The sequence below is a fragment of the Dasypus novemcinctus genome, chromosome 3 (genome assembly GCF_030445035.2).
Source record: "Dasypus novemcinctus isolate mDasNov1 chromosome 3, mDasNov1.1.hap2, whole genome shotgun sequence".
NCBI classification, from domain to species: Eukaryota; Metazoa; Chordata; class Mammalia; order Cingulata; family Dasypodidae; genus Dasypus; species Dasypus novemcinctus.
The window spans coordinates 171208455-171227226 of NC_080675.1; the positions used below are offsets into that span (position 1 = coordinate 171208455).

Genomic DNA, 18772 nt, shown 5'->3' on the forward strand with positions numbered 1-18772 from the left:
GGCTCTACTTACATTGGGTTCACACTCACAGGAGTGGGTTAAGTTTAAGAACATGTTTCTCTGGGGAGCATACAGCTCTGAACCACAACAGGGGGCATCTCATTGTGGTGGGGGTTTCTCTGTTTTTTAATTTTATTGAAGTGTATCATTCATATATAAACATACACAAATGATAAGTATATAGTAAAAACTGTGAACTTACAAAACAAGCATAACCTCATACAGGGTTCCCATACATCACCCCACCACCACCTTGCATTGCTGTGAAACATTTGTTACAAATTATGAAAGAACAGTGTCAAAACATTACTTCTAACTATAGTCCATATCTTCTATTTGGTGTATTTTTCCCCCAACCCACCCTGTTACTTTTTTTAAAAATATATTTTTATTATAGAAGTTGTGAACCTAGAAAACAATCATGCACACGTGAAGAATTCCCACACAACACCCCTTCACCAACACACCATATCGTGGTGGAATATTTTTACAGATTATGAGATAATATCATCAGACTATTACCACCAACCATGGTCTATGGTGTACATTTGGCACACTCTTTCCATACCCACCCCCCATCATCAACATAGTACATCTTTTCATTGTGGTTTTGGTTTGCATTTCCCTAATGTGAATTGCTTTCTTTGAACTCTTCGGAACACATTCACAGATACATGGAATCAATTGTTTAAAAATTTATTAGACAAAATTAATCTGTATTACAGTAGAGAATCTAGACTAGGTAAAAAAATAGTTATTTTAACTTTTTATTTGCCCTGATCTAGCATCTTTCATTTCTCTTAAAATTCCCAAAATGTTCTTTCGCAAATCCCTTGTCTTGGTGGATAATTTAAAAAATAGAGAACCAAGCATCTGAGTCTAGCTTTTAAGAATCTCAATCACATTTATGGGAAATTTAATTTATTTAGTGCACATTTCTTGTCTCATTTCCATTCAGGTGAGTGAGATGGTGTCCCTGGTAGGCCTGATGTTAGCCTCCTACGTGGAGGCATCCTATTTCTCCACCCCACTTCTCTTCATGGAAAGGATCTGAAATCACAAATAAGAACCTAGCACCCAAGTCAGGAAGTAGGAACATGAGTAAATGGCATTAACTCAATATTCCATTGTCCTCTTCATGGATCCCTTACTGCTCTTTTCTACCTCTGCCAACCATCCTATAAATATGAAAGTCTTATCACAGAAAATTGTGGCTCTCCTATACTCACAGAGCATTCATGAAATTTGTGTGTGTGTGTGCACAGAGTGGAGGTTTAATGGGACGGCCACTGCGACGCCGCGGCCAAGGCGCTCATCCAGCCACCCCGGCCGCCCACCCTGCCCCTCCAGGCTCAGTGGCCTCAGCGAGCACCAGCACCTCCTCCCTGCCCAGTGCTGTGCCCTCCCCCAGGCAGCCCGGGCCAGGGACCGTGTCCCGAGGGGCTAAGGCTTTCCGAGGACCCTGAAATTTTTAACTGTGTAAATTTTGATGCAAATTAATCTAGCATTATAGAATTTTAAACAAAATAATCTAGCTAGTAAATCTATATGGCTTTAATTTTCATAGACCAGATTGCAAATTACTGACCAATGGAAGGTAAGAAGCAAAAAGCACAGGATTCTGGAGTCTTACACTTCGACTCAAACAGGAGGGCTCTGATACGTCATGGAAGGAACACTGGATTGAGAATCAGAGGAATGAGGCCCTGGTCTTGAATGTAAATCATTTCAACTTTCTCAGCCTCAGTTATCCTTTTCTTGTTAGGCCATCCACATTCTGTTTACTTCAAATCCCTTCTGTCTGCTTCTGATTTTGCCTAGTTGCTATAAAGGTCCCTCCTTACAGTCATTCTCTATAACATGATGGTGCCTGGTACTTTTCTGATTCTGCGTCTGGACAGAGCAAGGACAGGTGTGCAAGTTAAGAGGCTGCAAGCCCAGCTCTCCTCCATCCTGCCACTGACTTCTGTGCAGGAGGAGGGGAATAACTGATCAGAGAAAAAAGGGAGTCTCTAATAGATCTGAGCGTGCTGTTTTAAGCCTCTAGTTATTAGTCTGATTGGGTCTCTGTCAATTTTTATTCATTTGACAAACACTAAGCTTCTACTATATGCATAAGAGATGCTCAGTAAATATTAAAGGAAGGGAAACTATTCAGAAAGTCAGAAATTCCTCCAGTTTCCCCCCAAAATACACAGAAATCTTCACACTCTTTCTCCTCCCTTCTTGGCCCCACTTCTGCTCATGTCACATGTCATTAAATGCTCATGTGAACAAGTCCGTAAGCACAGTATGACAGGTCTGTGATTAATGCAAATGTCTATTTCACTAAGAGGTAATCTTTTAAAGCAGGTGGTAGTCCTCAGCCTAAAAGCACCTTAGCGGGTCCTGAGCTTCATCTGAGGATATGCCACAGTGATGATGCCCGCGATAGAGGACACGAGACCTCCCAGTCCGATGATGCCAGGATTGGACTTACAGATCCCCAGCTGATCCAAAGGGTTCAGGATATCACAGAGGTTCTTCACCGTGTCGAGGAGCAAGGGAGGGTGCGTCTTCAGAGATCGGAATAAGAGAAGGAGAAGGGACTGAAGCCAGTCTGTTTCTTCATCAGCCACGTTGTACCCAAAAGGATTCTGGGAGAGTGATTTCTCCCTTTTTGCCCTGTCATGTGCAACCTTTTCCATTTGCAGGGAGATTTCATACAGATCCCTGGCCAGGGTCAGCAGGAGAGAATAGTAGTAGTGGCGGGCAGCCCACATTCGCCATTTCTCTTTCCTGATGCCAGAGGAGAGCCCTACGCTCCTCACCCAGAGGACGGTGTCACAGATGAAATAAATCGCACGGTTCAGGTTGGCTAGTGTTAGGCATAAGCAGGATACTAGGTCGGTGGCCTGAAAACTATGCTGAGTCGCCTGGACAGCATGGACCACATTGCCTAGTCTGAACCCTGCAAGAAGAACCACATTGGTTAACAGTTATTTTATTAGTATGTAATGGGAAGACAGAAGAATCCCTGTATCCAGGTGAGGAGCCAGCGCTGGCTTTTTAACAACTGCCATTTGAGGCTCAGACATTGCACAGGAAGGGAGAAGAACTTAGGTTAAGGATGCCTAAAATGATCCTGGAAGGCACAAAAGACAGTGACTCTTTAAATTTCTCTTCCACTCCAGTGAATACCTTAACATTAACTCACAGCATACTCGAGGTAAAGTCAATCATATATTTGATTTGTTACATTTGAATATTACCAGCTACAGTTCTTTAGAAGGAAGGTGCTATGATAACATGAACTCCAGATGTAACATTCTTTCAGAAAGTTTTGATGCCTCATATTTTGTTTACTTTTCAGACAAAAGACTTTTTTTTAAAAAAAACACCATTTTCATTTAGCCATTTTTCTGGTTCAAACACCCTTTGGCTCCTTACCACTGAGAAGACAAGAGTAGAGATGGTAGGATTTAATGATAAGTCACTTAACAGTATTGTCCTATGCGACTAACAGTTGAATTAAATCAACCACTACAATGACATGCCCTTTTGTCAGCATGTAATTCAGTAAATCAATCAGGGATGCATCAATCAACAAATATTTATTGAGCATCTACTATGAATGAGTTATACTATACCTCAAATTATGGAGGATACACACAAAAGAAGTACTTTACATCAGACTCAGTAAGGCCTCCGAAATAGCTGCCCTCAGGACATTTATAATCTCAGAGGAATGTTTCATATTCTTTTATCAAAAATAACACAAAACAGTATATGTTATCGATAATCTTGGGTTCCAGGTCTGGCTTTTCTACTAACTGGCTGAGTGGCCCTGGATAATCCACTTCAGGTCTTCAGAGACTAGTGACCTCTAAAGGATCTTTGAGCACCAACATTCTAAAGAATCTAAAACAGAATTTCTAATCTAGGTCTTCAAAGCCATCCAGACACGCTCACTCACCTTTCCCATCCGTCTACTTGACAACTTAAATCTTCTCTGTCAAGCTAGTTTCCTTGTTGACCCTCCAACATAATGGTTTGCTCATTATACCTCTGAGCCTTTGCTAGAAGAAACCAACCTGCAAGAACTCTCTTCTTCCTTCTCTCTCTAGCCTTACCTCAAGTTCTACCTCCTCCAAAACATCTTTCTTCTCCTTTACTCCAGTCAACTAAATTTACTCCAGCCAACATGATATGGCACTAAATTTCATATCATTATTTATACCATGTCATCCTATTTCTCCCATAAAGCTCAGGACTAAACCTGTAAGTAGGTACTCGAAAATCACTGATTGAGCAATATTTGATCTGCATTCCAGCCTAATACCTCTGCTTGCCTACTGTAGCAACATCAGATTCTCACCAAACAACCAGGAGTCAGGCAAGCAACTGCTATTAAAAGTATGGGATTTCCCAGCATGATCTATCATGAAGGTGAATTAAATGAGTGCAAAATACTTTACTTTTTGTCTTTAATATGAAACCACAACACAAAGTCTAAGACAATGTACATATCCAGTTCTTCTAGTAGTTCCTCAAGAGAAGAAGGGAAAAGACAGATGGCCCAGGAAATAGCTATGCTGTTCTTCTACAGAGCACAAAGAACTCCTGGGAGCCAGATGCTCATGGCTGGGCTTGCCGAAACATTTTGTGATTGTAAGAACTAAAAGTGAACTAACGTACCGTTATGATTAAGTACCAAATGTGAACACAAAAGGGTGGCTGTGAATGGTGTGCAGCAAAACCATCAACCTCTTTTGGCCTGTTGTTCCATGAGGGCAGCTTAACCGGTTGACTTCATCAAAAAACCTGATTCACCTGAAACTGATGACCTAGAAAGTGTTTTGAGATTTACGGGGTCTGAGGCTGAAGATTCTAAACCAAGAGCCACTGTCCCTCAAGAGACAGGGTACTTACATTTACGGCCAGTGCTCACACTGGACTCCAGATTCTTGAGCTTCATTATCACCTTCTCTTTGCCAGCTTTAGGCTCTAACAAATATCTAAGCAACATGCATGTGTATTGAGTGGCTCTGTAATGGAAAAAAAACATGAGAAGAATAATTTAGAAATCAAACCAAACTTGATTCATGAGTAAGGGAAAAAGAAAAATGTCTTAGGACTGCAAAGCTTCCAAGACAGTTTCTTAGGTAGTAGCTCTTATAAGAGCCAAAGGACAGAACACATGATGGAAATGTAACACGACAGTAATGAAAGAAAACTGCAATACTGCAATGAACAGCCTTCTCTCCTTCCCCCAAAAAGGCCTTTTGCTGGCACAGAGAAATGGATGTAGTGAAATAGGAAACTACAGAAAATATTCCCTCATGTTAAGTAAGGATCCATACTCTTTAATGATTTTCAGACTTCTAAAATGAACTTTTCTATCATGCAGTTAATCTGCTACCTATGTGAGAGGACACAAACTGAAACCAGAACCAAATGAAAAGTCCACAGTTAATTTCTATAAATTAAAGAACCAAAAACATACCAGTACATAAGTACAGATATGTTCTTATAGTTGTCTTTCAAAATGAAATAGCATTTCATATAAAATACAATGTACTCCCGTTTCATAAATACTGCATATTAATAGAGTAATTATTATCATGCATACAAACCACAATTCTTTACTGGCAGAAATAAACTGGAAACTTTATATCACAGTCAAAAATCCAAATGCATTTGGAAATTCACTTAACAAAGTAAATGCCTCTTTCCTACTTTCCTGAAACTACATTTGAACTCCTTTATGCTATAAATTATTATTCTCAATAAAGAGGTGGCACATTTTCTAAAATGGTGAACTTGTTATTAGAAGAAAAAAGGGAAGACAAGGATCCTAAACAATTTCTTCTCTCTCTTTTATTTTATTTTTTAAGATTTATTTATTTAATTCCCCCCTCTTCTCTCTCTTTTAAGTGTGCTACTGGCAAGGGAACTCAATCTGGTCATGTCGCTGAATCTTCCTTTCTCAGATTTGGTCTAATAATAGCAGTGGGTCGGAAAACAAGGCTTTATTTTATGAATGCTGGTCTGTTCATTGAGACATTACGACCTCGTACATGGCAAGCTGGCGTTCAACCACTGAGCTACATCCGCTCCCTCTATAATGTATTATGTTTTACATTTCACAAAACTATTTCACAGATTCACTGTTTTTCACAGCATCTCGATGAGGGAGACAGGGCAATCGTGGAAAATAAAGAAGGTAAAATTTCCATCTCTCCACATTTCAATTTGAGGCCAAAACCAAGTGGTTTGCTTCTCTAGGCACAAATGTCAGCCGAAAGTGCTTTGGTTTTCGTTTGTTTAAGTATATCCCAGGAGAATGCTGAGCAGGAACCGTTTTCTACCCAGAAAACGGTGGGAGGGCAAGGACCGACTGACGACGGCACAGTGGGCGCCCCCGGAGGCGACAGGAGGGCCAGGCACAGGGGCTCAGCACCGGACGCGGGTGCGAACGGCCCAGCCCCGATGAATTTACGGCGAGGAAGGGCTCGCGAACCAAATTCCCTCCCTGGGAGCTGGCGGCGTCCTTTCAGCTCCGTCCACAGGCTTTTCACCTCCGTCTCGGAGCGCCTGGTTCCGGGTGGGCACGGGAAAGGGGCGGGGGCCTCTGGCACCTGACTCACCTGAAGAGTCGGTCCCGGCCCTGGGTCTGGTTGGTGAAACGCACGAAGGCATCCATGGCGCCCAGGCCACGTCCCCGCGTTGCACCGGGTTCGGTCGTGGGACCACAGCGCCGGGAAACCACCACCGTCCCCGCGGAGCGGTCGGGGCCCGCCGGGTGGGCGGGGCTGAGTCCCGCTGCCCCCGCGGGGGTGGACGCGCCTGCGGGAGAGCGATTTCGCGGGCTTCCGGTCCAGGCCGGAAGTGGCGGTTACTAGGGCGACGCCATGCCGCTGGGCCCTGTGAAACAAAATCTCAGCGGTAGTAGCTGCGTGCCACGGGGGCCGGGACTCTTCTTTTCCTCTGGGGCCGCCTACCCTTCGCGGAGGCACGTCTCGCTAACAGGCGTTTCTGGGGCGCCCCTCGCCCTCCCGCAGATTCGAGGTATCCAACAACCCCAAGTGGGATCCCGAAGCGGTCTTCCCATCCCAGGAGCTCCCTGAGCCTTTGCTTGAGGGCTGAGGGGCCTAATCATCTCCCTTCTCAAGTGACTCTGCGTTAACATCAGCTCGAAGTCTGGTGAAGACTAGATAAGCCAATTCTTGAGGTTTATCCCTATCCTTAGAGTTGGGTAAAGGGAGAGAATTTTCTGTTAGGGTTGTTGAACACTGAAAGAAATTTATTACCTGAGGAAATCGTAAAAGGTCAACATGAGCAAAGTGGGGATAAAAAATAGGTTACATTAACGCTGAATTATGTATTTGAATGTGCCTAAAAGGGGAAATTTTATATTGTATATGTTACTAGAATTAACATTTTTTAAAAATAGGACCGTACAACTCAGTGACTCCTAATATAATATATGGACTATAATAGTATAATTATATTAATATTGTTTCATCTATTGTAACAAAGGTACACTAATGCAAAGTTAATAAAAGGAAAAACTGCAGGAGACAGTATATGGGAACTCTTTATTTTCTGTTCGATTTTTCTGTAAACCTACAACTTCTCTAATAGAAAAAATAGCTTAAAATATATTGCAATGAAATTGCATATTGAACATTCGTTCTGTGGGTCTTGAAGACATGGAGTCCCACCGTTACATTATAAAATGTATCCCCTTTGACCACGAATTAAGGACACCTAGTTTTGTCATCTTTATTCCCTTTTCAGGCCTACCCCTAACGATTACAGGCTAGGGTTAGAGAACATTTGGAGACCCACATACCATATGTATAACATTTAAAAAGTTATAAATGAAGCTAAATTAAGTAAAATATGTTCTGTTCTCCTATCTTGATAAATATATCTTCCTAATGATCTAGAGGGCCAGCTTTGCTTCAGAATTCTTGGAGTCCTTGTACTGCCTCACTGGAATGTGGCATGGTGGGGAGAGCAGGCCTCCAGTTCTTTCCCACCTCCTTCTCCTCCCATTTGTGGCTCAGACCTACCCAACGACCTTGCATACAACGTGTGAATCCTCCAGACCGTCCAAGTTCTGCTTAGACCTCTGCAAACGGCCGTGCCTTGTCCACCTCTCAGGTCTAGGGCTGCTCACACTGGCAGCTGGTCCTGCCCTCAGGATAGAGCCAGGAAAAGGGTTCATGCCGGTCCTGGTGTCATTTGCGTAGGAAACTCCAGAGGTTCAGGTAACCTGAACATGGTACATATGCTACAAAGAGGAGTCAAGGTGTGGCATCCCCTTGGCCCCACAGATTACACATCCTTTGAGGAGAGAAGGGCCTGGAAGAGGACCAGCAGTACTAAGTGTGTGGCCCAGGGCAAGGCAATGAAATACTGCACTAAATAAACATCTGTTGAGTGGTCATGCACCAACCACTGTGCTGAGCCCTAGGCCGAAGGTTATAGGTTAATGAGGGAGACAGATGAATTGGTGAGTACACCACGGTGCTATGTTAGATGATTGGGATGAGCTAAAGTGCTTCTAAACTCAGATTTATGTAATTTACTTTCTGTACCTATAATTCTGCCTTTTTCAGGACATATGAATTAAATCATGCTGTATACAGCCTTTTGTATCTGATTTCTTCCACTGAGCCTAATGCATTTGAGTTTCATCCATTTTGGGCATATCTACTATTGTACTGTTCTATTGCTCAGTAGTATTCCTTTGCATAGCTGTACCATAGTTCGTTATCCATCCACTGAAATACATTTGTGTCATTTCCTGCTTAAAGCAATTAAAAATAAAGATGCTTTAACTATTCAAGTACAGATTTTCATGTGAAAACAAATTTTAATTTTCTTGGGTAAGTTATATAGGAATGGAATTGCAGAATCATATGGTAAGTATATGCTTAACTTTTTTTTATAGACTTTTATTTTTTAAGATTTATTGTATTTATTTATGTCCCTGCACCCCCTACAACTTGCTTGCTGTCTGCTGTGTCCATTCACTGCGCGTTCTTCTGTGTCTTCTTGTCTCCCTTTGTTGCGTCATCTTGCTGCACCAGCTCTCCGTGGGCATAGGCTGTCAGCAGCTCTCCGCAGGTGCGGGCTCTCAGCTCTCCGCCGGCGCAGGCTGGCTTGCCTTCACGGGGAGGTCCTGGGAGGTGAACCCAGGGCCTCCCATATGATAGACGGGAGCCCATTTGGTTGAGCCACATCTGCTTCCCTATGCTTAACTTTTTAAGAAACTCCCAAACTGTTTTCCAAACTGGTGGTTACTTTCACATCCTTAACAACACTCAGTACAGTCTATCTTTTTGAGTTTAGACCTTCTATAACGTGTCATGGTATGTCGTTGTGATTTTAATTTGTGTTTCACTATGTGATATTAAGAGCCTTTTTTTTTTAAGATTTTATGTGCGTTCTTCTGTGTCTGCTTGTCTTTTCTTTAGGCGGCCCTGGGAAAAGATCCTAAAGACTTTCCGGAGTGGGAGGTGCTCAATCTCTTGCGCCACCTCACCTCAGTGGTCTGCTGCGTCTCTTATTGTTTCTCCTCAGTGTCTCTTTTTGTTTGGTCATCTTGCTGCACCAGTTCTCTACTCAGGCCAGCTCGCCACATGGGCCAGCTTGCCTTCAGGCCCCAGAAATCGAATCCTGGACCTCTCATATGGTAGATGGGAGCCCAATCACTTGAGCCACATTGCTTCCCATTGAGCATCTTTTCATGTGCTTATTTGCCATCTGTATATCTTCTTTGAAGTGTTTATACAAATCTCTTGCCTGTTTTTTTTTGCAGGTTTTAAAATTTTGTTTGTTTTTCCTTGTTTTTTTGAGGGGGGAGGTACTGGGGATTGAACCCAGAACCTTGTACCTTCAGAGCAGGCGCTCAACCACTAAGCTATACCGGCTCCTCTTGCCGATTTTTAATTGGGTTATTTTTTTTTATTAGAGAAGTTACAGGTTTATGGAAAAGTCAGTCAGAAGGTACATATATCCCTCTTCACACCCAGATTTCCCTGTTGTTAACACTTTGCATTAGTGTAGTACTTTTGTTACAATTGGTGAAACAATATTATTATTTTTGTATATCAAATTTTACAAATTATTTTATAATTATTATAATTATACTATTAACTACCATCCACAGTTTACATTATTTCTTGTCTTATGATTACGTTTTGAGGATTTAAAAAATATTCTGGATATAAGTACTTTATGAGAGATAGGGTTTAGAAATATTTTCTCCAAGTCTGTGGACTATCACTTAATTTTCTTAGAGTGTCTTTTTTTTTTCCCCTCCCCCTGCCCTGTTGTTGTTTTGCTGTCTGTGTCCATTTGCTGTGTGATCTTCTGTGTCTCTTTCTCTTTTTGTCTTCTCGTTTTCTCCTCTAGGATTCACTGGGATTCAATCCTGGGGACCTCCAATGTGGAGAGAGGTTCCCTATCACTCGAGCCACCTCAGTTCCTGGTTTCTGTTGCATCTTGCCTTGACTCTTCCCTTCGCCTCTCTTTTGTTGTGTCATCATCTTCCTGTGTGGCTTGCCACATGAGCACACCTTTGCCAGGAGGCCCCAGGGATAGAACCTGGGTCATCCCATATGGTAGATGGAAGCCCAATCACTTGAGCCACATCTGCTTCCCTTAGAGTATCTTTTCTTTTTTTTAAAGATTTATTTATTTTCCTCCTCCCCCTCCCCCATCCTGCTGTTTTTTGCTGTCTGTGTCCATGTGCTGTGTGATCTTCTGTATCTATTTCTCTCTTTTTTTGTGTTTTCCTCGTCTTTCTCCTCTAGGATTCAGAGGGATTTGATCCTGAGAACCTCTGATGTGGAGAGAGGTCCCCTGTCAATTGCGCCACTTTAGTTCCTGGTGTCTGCTACACTTTGCTTTGACTCACCCTTCATCTCTCTCTTAACTCAGTTGCATGGGCACTGGATCACCATGCAGGCACTGGCTTACCACACAGGTGCTCACGTGGGTACTCGGCTCACCACGTGGGCGCTCAGCTCCCTGTGTGGGCACTGGCTCACTGCACAGGCATGCTTTCTCTTCTTTTTCACCAGGAGGTCCCAGGGATTGAACCTGGGTCCTCCCATATGGTAGGGGAAGGCCTTTATCACTTGAGCCACATCTACTTCCCTAGAGTGTCTTTTGAGGAACAGAAGTTTTCACTGATATATTTATCTTTTTTTTTCCAAAGACTTATTTATTTCTCTCCCCTTCCCCCCTGCCCCAGTTGTCTGTTCTCTGTGTATTCGCTGTGTGTTCCTTCTGTGACCACTTCTACCCTTATCAGCAGCATTGGGAATCTGTGTTTCTTTTTGTTGCGTCATCTTGTTGTGTCAGCTCTCCGTGTGTGCGGCGCCATTCCTGGGCAGGCTGCACTTTCTTTCGTGCTGGGCAACTCTCCTTACAGGGCGCACTCCTTGCGCGTGGAGCTCCCCTATGCGGGGGACACCCCAGCATGGCAGGGCACTCCTTGCGCGTATCGACACTGCGCATGGGTCAGCTCCACACGGGTCAAGGAGGCCTGGGGTTTGAACTGCAGACCTCCCATGTGGTAGACAGACGCCCTAACCACTGCACCAAGTCCGCTTCCCATATTTGTCTATCTTGATACCAGGATACACTGTTTTCATTACTGTGGCTTTATAATAAGTCTTGAAATCCGGCAGTATTTGTCCTCCAGTTTTGTTCTTCTCATTCTAAGTTATTTTGTCTATTCTAGGTTCTTTGCATTTCCATATGAGTTGTGAAATCAGGTTGTTAATTTCTAAAAAATAATCGCATCTGGGATTTTTATAGAGATTGTATTGAATTTAATCGATCAATTTGCAGAGAGTTTTCTTTATGATATTGAGTCTTCCAATTCATGAATAAGATATATCTCTCCATTTATTTAGTTCTTCTTTAATTTTTCTCAGTAGTTTTTAGTTTATAGGTCTTTCATATCTTTTGTCAGAATTATCCCTAAGTATTTCATATTTTTGATGCTGTTGTAAATGGTATTTTTAAAATTTTAATTGTGATCATTGTCAGTCTATAGAAATACAATACTGAATTTGTATCCCGTAACTTTGCTAACCTCATTTATTGGTTCTAGCAGATATTTTATAGATTCCATCAGATTTCCTTCACTGACAATTATGTCATCTGTGAATAAAGAGCTTTATATCTTCCTTTCCAATCTGAGTGGAACAGTTCCATCATCCCCCAAAAAACACCCCCGTGCTAGTCTTTTTAAATAACACCTTCCCCCCACCTCTAACCCTGGAAATAACTGATCTGTTCTCCATTACTATAGTTTTATATTTTAGGGAATATATGTCTGACCGTGAACCTACAGAATGCTTAAAACCAAAAAAGGAAGGAGGCCACTCCATATAGCAAAATAATTACAGTTTAGGGAACTGACCGACTGGGAAGCTGGTCCTGGGCGGCCACAGGACATTCCGAGTAGTACTCTGTGCTGCCCGGTGGTTACAGGAGGCTATATAGGACAAGAACAAGGAAGGCACAGAGCCACGTCGGGGTTCGCAAGATCGTACACATGTTCTTTTGAAGCTGCTGATATGTAGCAGGAGTGGTTACAGATAGCTAAAAATATGCACGTGTACTTTAAGATGCACCTATGGGGGTGGGTTTTGCCTTCTCTAGGAATTTATGGCTTCTCTTGTTTGTGGCCTTATAATGCTTTATAAACGGAACCCTATTGTATGTAAATTTGGAGACTGGTTTTTCTGGCGCAAACTGATACTTTACGTTCATCCATGTTGTTGTGAATTATCAATAGTTTGTTCCCTTTTATTACTGAGTAGTGTTCCATTGTATGGGTGACCACAGTTTATTACCCATTGAAGGATGTCTGGATTGTTTCCCATTTTTTGACGGTTATAAATAGTACTGCTATAAACATTTGTGTACAGACTTTTGTGTGAACTTGAGTTTTCATTTCTCCAGGGTAGATACTCAGGAATGGGATTGCTAGGTCATATGACAAATATATGTCTAACTTTATAAGAAACTGCCTAACCATTTTCCAAAGTGGTGTTATGATTTTGCATTCCTAAGGCAATATATGAGAATCCAGTTGCTGCACATCTTCACCAGTTGTTAGTATTGTCAGTATTTTTTTTTTTACTTTAGCCATGCTAATTGGTGAGTAGTAATGATCCATTGGTTATTTAGAAGCATGTTATTTAGTTTCTTAATATTTGAGGCTTTCCAAATATCTTTTTTATATTGATTTCTAAAATAATTCTGTTGTGGTCAGACACAAACATTGTTTGACTTGAATAATTTTAAATTTATTAAGACTTTTGGTTTATAGCCCAGAGTATCATCTACATTTGTTAATGTTTCATGTGCACATAAAAAGAATTTGTATTCTGCTGTTCTGGGACGAAGTGTCAATCCAGATCAAGTTAGTTGAGAGTGTTGTACAAGTTTTCTTTACCTTTACTGATTTTTTTTTTGCCTGAGAGGATGTTGAAATATCTGGCTGTAATTGTGCATTTGTCTATTTCTCCTTTCATGTCTATGAATTTTTGCTTCAATTTGTTTTATTTAGGTGGTACTGGGGATTGAACCCAGGACCTCATGCATAGGAAATAGGCATTCAACCACTAAGCTACATCCGCTCCCCTGCTTCAAGGTTTTTTTTTTAAGATTTATTTTATTTATTTATCCCCCCACCTTATTGTTTGTGCTCACTGTCTGCTCTCATGTCCGTTTGCTGTGTGCTCTTTGTGTCTGCTCATCTTCTCTTTAGGAGGCACCAGGACCTGAACCTGGGACCTCCCATGTGGAAGAGAGGTGCTCAATCATTTGAGCCACCCCAGCTCCCTGGTTTCTTGTGTCTCTCATTGTCTTTCCTCTTTGTGTCTCTTTTGTTGCGTCATCTTGTTAGGTCAGCTCACCATGCCTGCCTGCCATGCCAGCTCACCTTCCTATGTGGTAGGTGGGAAGCCCAGTCGCTTGAGCCACATCTGCTTCCCTGCTTCATGTATTTTTAAGATCTGTCATTAAGTACATAAATGTTTAGACTGTTCTGTTCTCTTGAATTGACTCCTTTATCATTTTGAAATGAACCTCTTTATCCTAGGTAATATTCATTGCTCTAAATCTACTGTCTGTTATTAAGATAGCCAGTCCGGTTTTTAAAAAATGTGTTAGCATGCAATATCTATGCTCACCCTACAAGTTTTAACCTATATGCCTCTTTATCTGCTCATTGTAATATCTGTCAATTCTGGTTGGTTTCAATTCATTAATTTTTCTCTTTATTATGGCTTGAATTTTCTTGCCTTTTTATGTGCCAAGTAATTTTTTATTGGATCTCAGACATTGTGAATTTTATCCTATTGAGTGCTGGATTTTTTGTGTTCCTATAAATCTGTTTGAGCTTTGTTCGGGGAGGCAGTTAAGTTCCTTAGAAACCATTTGATCTTCTAACTTCTAAGATTTGTTAGGCGACCCCAGAGCAATGTTTATTCTTGAGCTAATTTTTCCCACTAGTGAGGCAAGATTCTTCTGCATGCTCTACCCAGTGCCCCTGAACCATGAGGTTTTCCAGGTCGGCTGGTGGGAACAGGCGTTATTCCTGGCCCTGTGCGAGCACAGGTTACTTCAGCTAGTTCTTTCCCCACGTCAGGCGTTTCCTCCCATTCCCGCACACAGTGCTCTTCTGATGACTTGAGGGGATCCCCTGCAGATGGCCAGATCCTCTCTTTGTGTAGCACTCTTTTCTCCAGGCTTCTACACTAAAAATTCCAGCTGCCCTGGTCTCCCTGGGTTCTCAGCTCAGCCACCTCGATGCAGGGAGCTCACCAGGCTCCAGCTGGGTTCGCCCTCTCTTGCCACAGCCTGGGACTCTCTCAAGGCAACAAGCTCAGGCACCCGGAAGACTCACTTTGTCACTTCCTGTCTCTCAGGAATCACCGTCCTGGGCTACCTAGTGTCCACTGATGTGGAAAATGTTGCTTCACCTGTGGGTTTTTCTTTTTTTCACTTTTAGTTTCAGGTGGGGAGCAAAATGATTTACTTTTACTCGGAACCCTCTGGTTGTGGAATAAGAATAGACTGAAGGATGGGGTGGGGGTGGGGGGACAAGGCAGAGCAGGGAAAAACGACTGTGGTGGGGATCAGCCAGACTGGGGTGAAGGCAGACACTGCCTAAAGGGGGGCAGCAGAGGCCCAGCTGAAGACTCTAAGGCACCTGCTAGAGGGTAACATTCCAAAAAGGCGTGGCTGCAGTTTGGAGAAAGGATGGATGGGCCTGAGGCCAGCACCAGCCGCCCAGGTGGAGGCTTGGGCTGTGCTCCAGGTGAGAAAAGATGAGGCAGCAGGCCCTTTCACCCAGGTGCTCTTTCAGTGCAATATCCCACTCCACCACCTGTTAAGCGTCTTAAACGGTACTCCATGTTCCACATTAAATGCCTTTTTTTTTCCTCTGTAACTTCAAAAAAAATTTTTTTAATTAGTGAAGTTGTAGGTTTACAGAAAAATCATGCAGAAAATAGAATTCCCATGTACCCCCTGTTATTAACACCATGCAGTAGTGTGGTATATATGTTATAATTCATGAAAGAATATTGTGATCGTCCTGTTAACTATATATATAGCCCATGGTTTACTGTAACATTTTGAAAGCCTTTTTATAATTTGTACAATTATGAGTTTTCTAAAGTACAGACGATTACCTCTTCTCATTGACTTGAACTTTATACACAGAAACAGAGAGGAGCTGATGAATTGCAAATTTTTTGTAAATATTTTGATTTTGTGGTGGTGTTTTGTCTCAAACCTTTCTGCAGGCCCTTGAAAACTCTCCTAGGCCCCAGCACTGTGCCCACAGAACTCCTGGGTGGCAGCAGTGGAAATGGAGAGGAGGAAACAAATTAGACAGCAAGAATTAGAAGTGGGTGAACTGGCACCCTGTTGGGGGTGGAGGGAAAGGAAGGAGGGATAGCCGTTTGCAGAGGTGGAGAAACAAGAGGAGGCATAGGTCGTAGTTGGGACAGGAAGACAGCTACTCTCTTAACGGGCGGGTGGAGGAAGGGCACAAGGATGTCAAATCCCTCTCCTTCCACTGTAGCGCACACCATCTTGGGTTGGCAAGGAAGAGGTGAGTAATCACTCCCCGACTCTGCTGACAGCTTTACTAATATGGAGAGCATATCTTAGCAATGTGGCAACAATCCGTGATAAATAAGGAAAGTGCCAGGCTCTGGAATAAATGGTCCCTGTAGGCTGTTGTGCTGGAGAAGAGGGTGTGCTCTCTTCTCTTCTCAAAGGGTCTGTGCTTCCTAATTTCTTCAGCAGCTTTTCAGAGCCTCATCCAAGTTCCCAGGGCCACCTTCTGGGATGTCATCTCCCAAAGAAAGTCCAATCCAGAAGATGAGGCTGCCTGTTTATATACGAAAGGGCCCCCTGGAGGTGCCATCCCCATCGGAGAAGGACTGGTCTAAGGACGACGAAGAGGATTATGTTCTCAAGGATCCAGATCAGGAGCTGGATTCCCTGCCTCAGCCATACCGAATGATCAACAAGCTGGTGAACCTGCTGTTTGACCGGTCATGGGAAATTATTGAGAAGAGGGACGCCGAGAGGGAAGCCGAGCGCAGCAGGGTCCAGCCGGTCGTCTACCCTCCTCTCTTGGAAAGCAAGGTACTGAGCAGGCGGCGGAGACCAGGAGTCCCTGATTTTCCGTTGAGGGTGAATAAATGACAACGCCTAACCCAGGGAAGGAATCCCTATCAGAAACCTCCACTCAATAAGTCAGGCGCGTTTTTGAAAGATTATAGTCAGGCTAATGTTGGACTTGTACTTGCCTGGGGGTATAGGGTGCTCCGTTCAAGTGAAGAGTCGACAGAAGACTCTTTAGTCAGCTGTTACTATTGAAAAATCTTTCTGAATGGGTCAATCCAGTCTTGTTGATGCTTGAGAACCTGCCGGTGCCTCTTCCCACAGCGTTCTAGATGAATATAGGACAGGGCCTGTGGTCACACCTAGCACTGTGAATGTGCATTCATTCTCAGCTTTTATGTTTTCTCTGGCCCCTTTCCCCTAAAAGTGGGATGTTACAAATTTCTTCATGCGTGGGCCAGAGCACTGTCTTTGGGGATGGTATTATATCTGGAAGGGCCCTCATCCCTCTTTGAAAAAGTAGCTCCTGTTACTCGAAGACAGTGCCAGCTGAAAATCATTCCTTTTTACTTTGTTTTTGTCTTCCCAGCTCGACAACATACCAAAATGTATGGCTATTTCTCAAGACTATGTGTTTATTGGAGAAGCTAACGGATTTTCCATCTATAACCTGTACAATGCTAAGCGAGTAGGTGCCTGGGAGAAAGTTAAAGTTGATGTCACGTCCATCTGGGCCACAGACTTGGGGAGCGAAGTACTCATTGCTCCTGTGGATGAAACAGGTACTTGTTCTTCACTTTTTTAACCTAATTTACCTGTTATAGAGAAAAAAAGAACACTGGGACTGTAGACTTTTGTTGGGCTTAATCTCTTCTCCAGGTATGGGTGGGGTCAGGAACCGGAGAGTTCCCCCTGCCTTGTAGTAGTCATTAACTCCTCCAGAGCAAGTACAGTGAGCCAGGCATGGTTCTTAACTTAAACCCCACAGCAGCCCCACAGCAGCCCCAGGAGGGATATATTATCCCCATTTTTCAGAAGAGGCAACTGAGGCCCAGAGGTTAAATAATTTACTTGAGGGAAACGGACTTTGGCCCAGTGGTTAGGGCGTCCGTCTACCACATGGGAGGTCCCCGGTCAAGCCCCGGGCCTCCTTGACCCGTGTGGAGCTGGCCCATGCACAGTGCTGATGCGCGCAAGGAGTGCTGTGCCACACAGGGGTGTCCCCCGCGTAGGGGAGCCCCACGCGCAAGGAGTGCACCCATAAGGAGAGCCGCCCAGCGCGAAGGAGGGAGCAGCCTGCCCAGGAATGGTGCCGCCCACACTTCCCGTGCCGCTGACGACAACAGAAGCGGACAAAGAAACAAGACGCAGCAAAAAGACACAGAAAACAGACAACCGGGGGAGGGGAGGGGAATTAAATAAATAAAAATAAATCTTAAAAAAAAAAATAATAATAATTTACTTGAGATAACACGGAAAGTAAGTGGCCACAGGCTGGATTCAAACCAAGCATTGTGGCCCCAAAGTCCACCTCCTGCCAGCACTCAGCAGTCCTGCCATCCTCATAAGCCAGGCCTTGCTTTTCTCCCTCAGTGTCCGGAGGAACCAGGCCCCAAAGAACAGTAAAGAAAACCATAGACACTGTGCTGGAATGGGGAGCTGTGCCTACTGGTTGCCCTCGAATTCTAGAAAAAAGCAAAAATTCAGGCAGCAAAGTGTGGGTGCAGACTGTGGATATGCCTTCTGCTGGACCTGAATATGGCCAAGGACAGAGAGCTTCCCAAACCCTGGACAAGTCAAGCTGTCCAAAAGGAGGGACTTGAGATGGACAGCTGATTTCCTCTTCTGTCCTGGACTTCCTCTCACCTGTCTTTGTGTCTGGGTGACCAGACTGCTGTCCCTCAGCATGGGAAGCTTCCCGACCTGGTGGGGACTAGAAGGCAAGTGTCAACATTGGCCAGGAATTCAGGAGGCGACTGTGTGGTATTGAGGCAAGCAGAGCAGGACAGGCCTGCTGCCCTTGAGATCATCCATAAAAGCAGGTGTCCCCCAAACAGCAGGTTCTGTGCAGCCAGCACAGGCACGCGGAAGAACTTGGTGCAGGAGA

At 43.6% G+C, this 18772-nt stretch overlaps 2 protein-coding genes across 7 annotated transcripts in view; one reads left to right on the forward strand and one right to left on the reverse strand.

The window, feature by feature from the left end:
• Positions 1 to 102: 102 nt before the first annotated feature.
• Positions 103 to 6822, reverse strand: PEX11A (peroxisomal biogenesis factor 11 alpha). 2 transcript variants are annotated; one of them, XM_004455201.4, is made up of 3 exons: positions 6630 to 6822; positions 4912 to 5027; positions 103 to 2950 (listed from the first exon to the last, which is right to left on the reverse strand). In XM_004455201.4, exons 1-3 carry the CDS (start codon positions 6683 to 6685, stop codon positions 2379 to 2381), a joined length of 744 nt encoding a protein of 247 aa, XP_004455258.1. In that variant the 5' UTR covers positions 6686 to 6822; the 3' UTR covers positions 103 to 2378. The 2 variants fall into 2 exon arrangements, with proteins under 2 accessions (XP_004455258.1, XP_004455260.1); XM_004455203.4 differs by lacking the exon at positions 4912 to 5027 and having other exon boundaries at positions 6630 to 6821.
• An 18-nt stretch (positions 6823 to 6840) lies between these two features.
• The window catches only part of WDR93 (WD repeat domain 93), a 50640-nt gene continuing 38708 nt past the window's right edge, over positions 6841 to 18772 (forward strand). For 4 of the 5 annotated variants that reach the window (XM_058294685.1, XM_058294687.2, XM_071214370.1 and 1 more), the window contains exons 1-3: positions 6841 to 7050; positions 16339 to 16686; positions 17255 to 17447. In XM_058294685.1, coding sequence (XP_058150668.1) covers positions 16384 to 16686; positions 17255 to 17447 — 496 coding nt within the window. In that variant the 5' untranslated portion in view covers positions 6841 to 7050; positions 16339 to 16383. The remainder of the gene's footprint in view (positions 7051 to 16338; positions 16687 to 17254; positions 17448 to 18772) is intronic. The other variant, XM_058294686.1, reaches the window with a different exon arrangement.

What these genes read in the sequence shown, in the direction of transcription:
- PEX11A (XM_004455201.4), bottom strand. Translation starts at nt 6,685, where the DNA reads ATGGATGCCTTCGTGCGTTTCACCAACCAGACCCAGGGCCGGGACCGA. An exon ending in GGCCGGGACCGACTCTTCAG is followed by an intron (nt 5,028 to 6,629) that starts GTGAGTCAGGTG and finishes TTTCCATTACAG; the next exon opens with AGCCACTCAATACACATGCA. An exon ending in TGTGAGCACTGGCCGTAAAT is followed by an intron (nt 2,951 to 4,911) that starts GTAAGTACCCTG and finishes TTCTTCTTGCAG; the next exon opens with GGTTCAGACTAGGCAATGTG.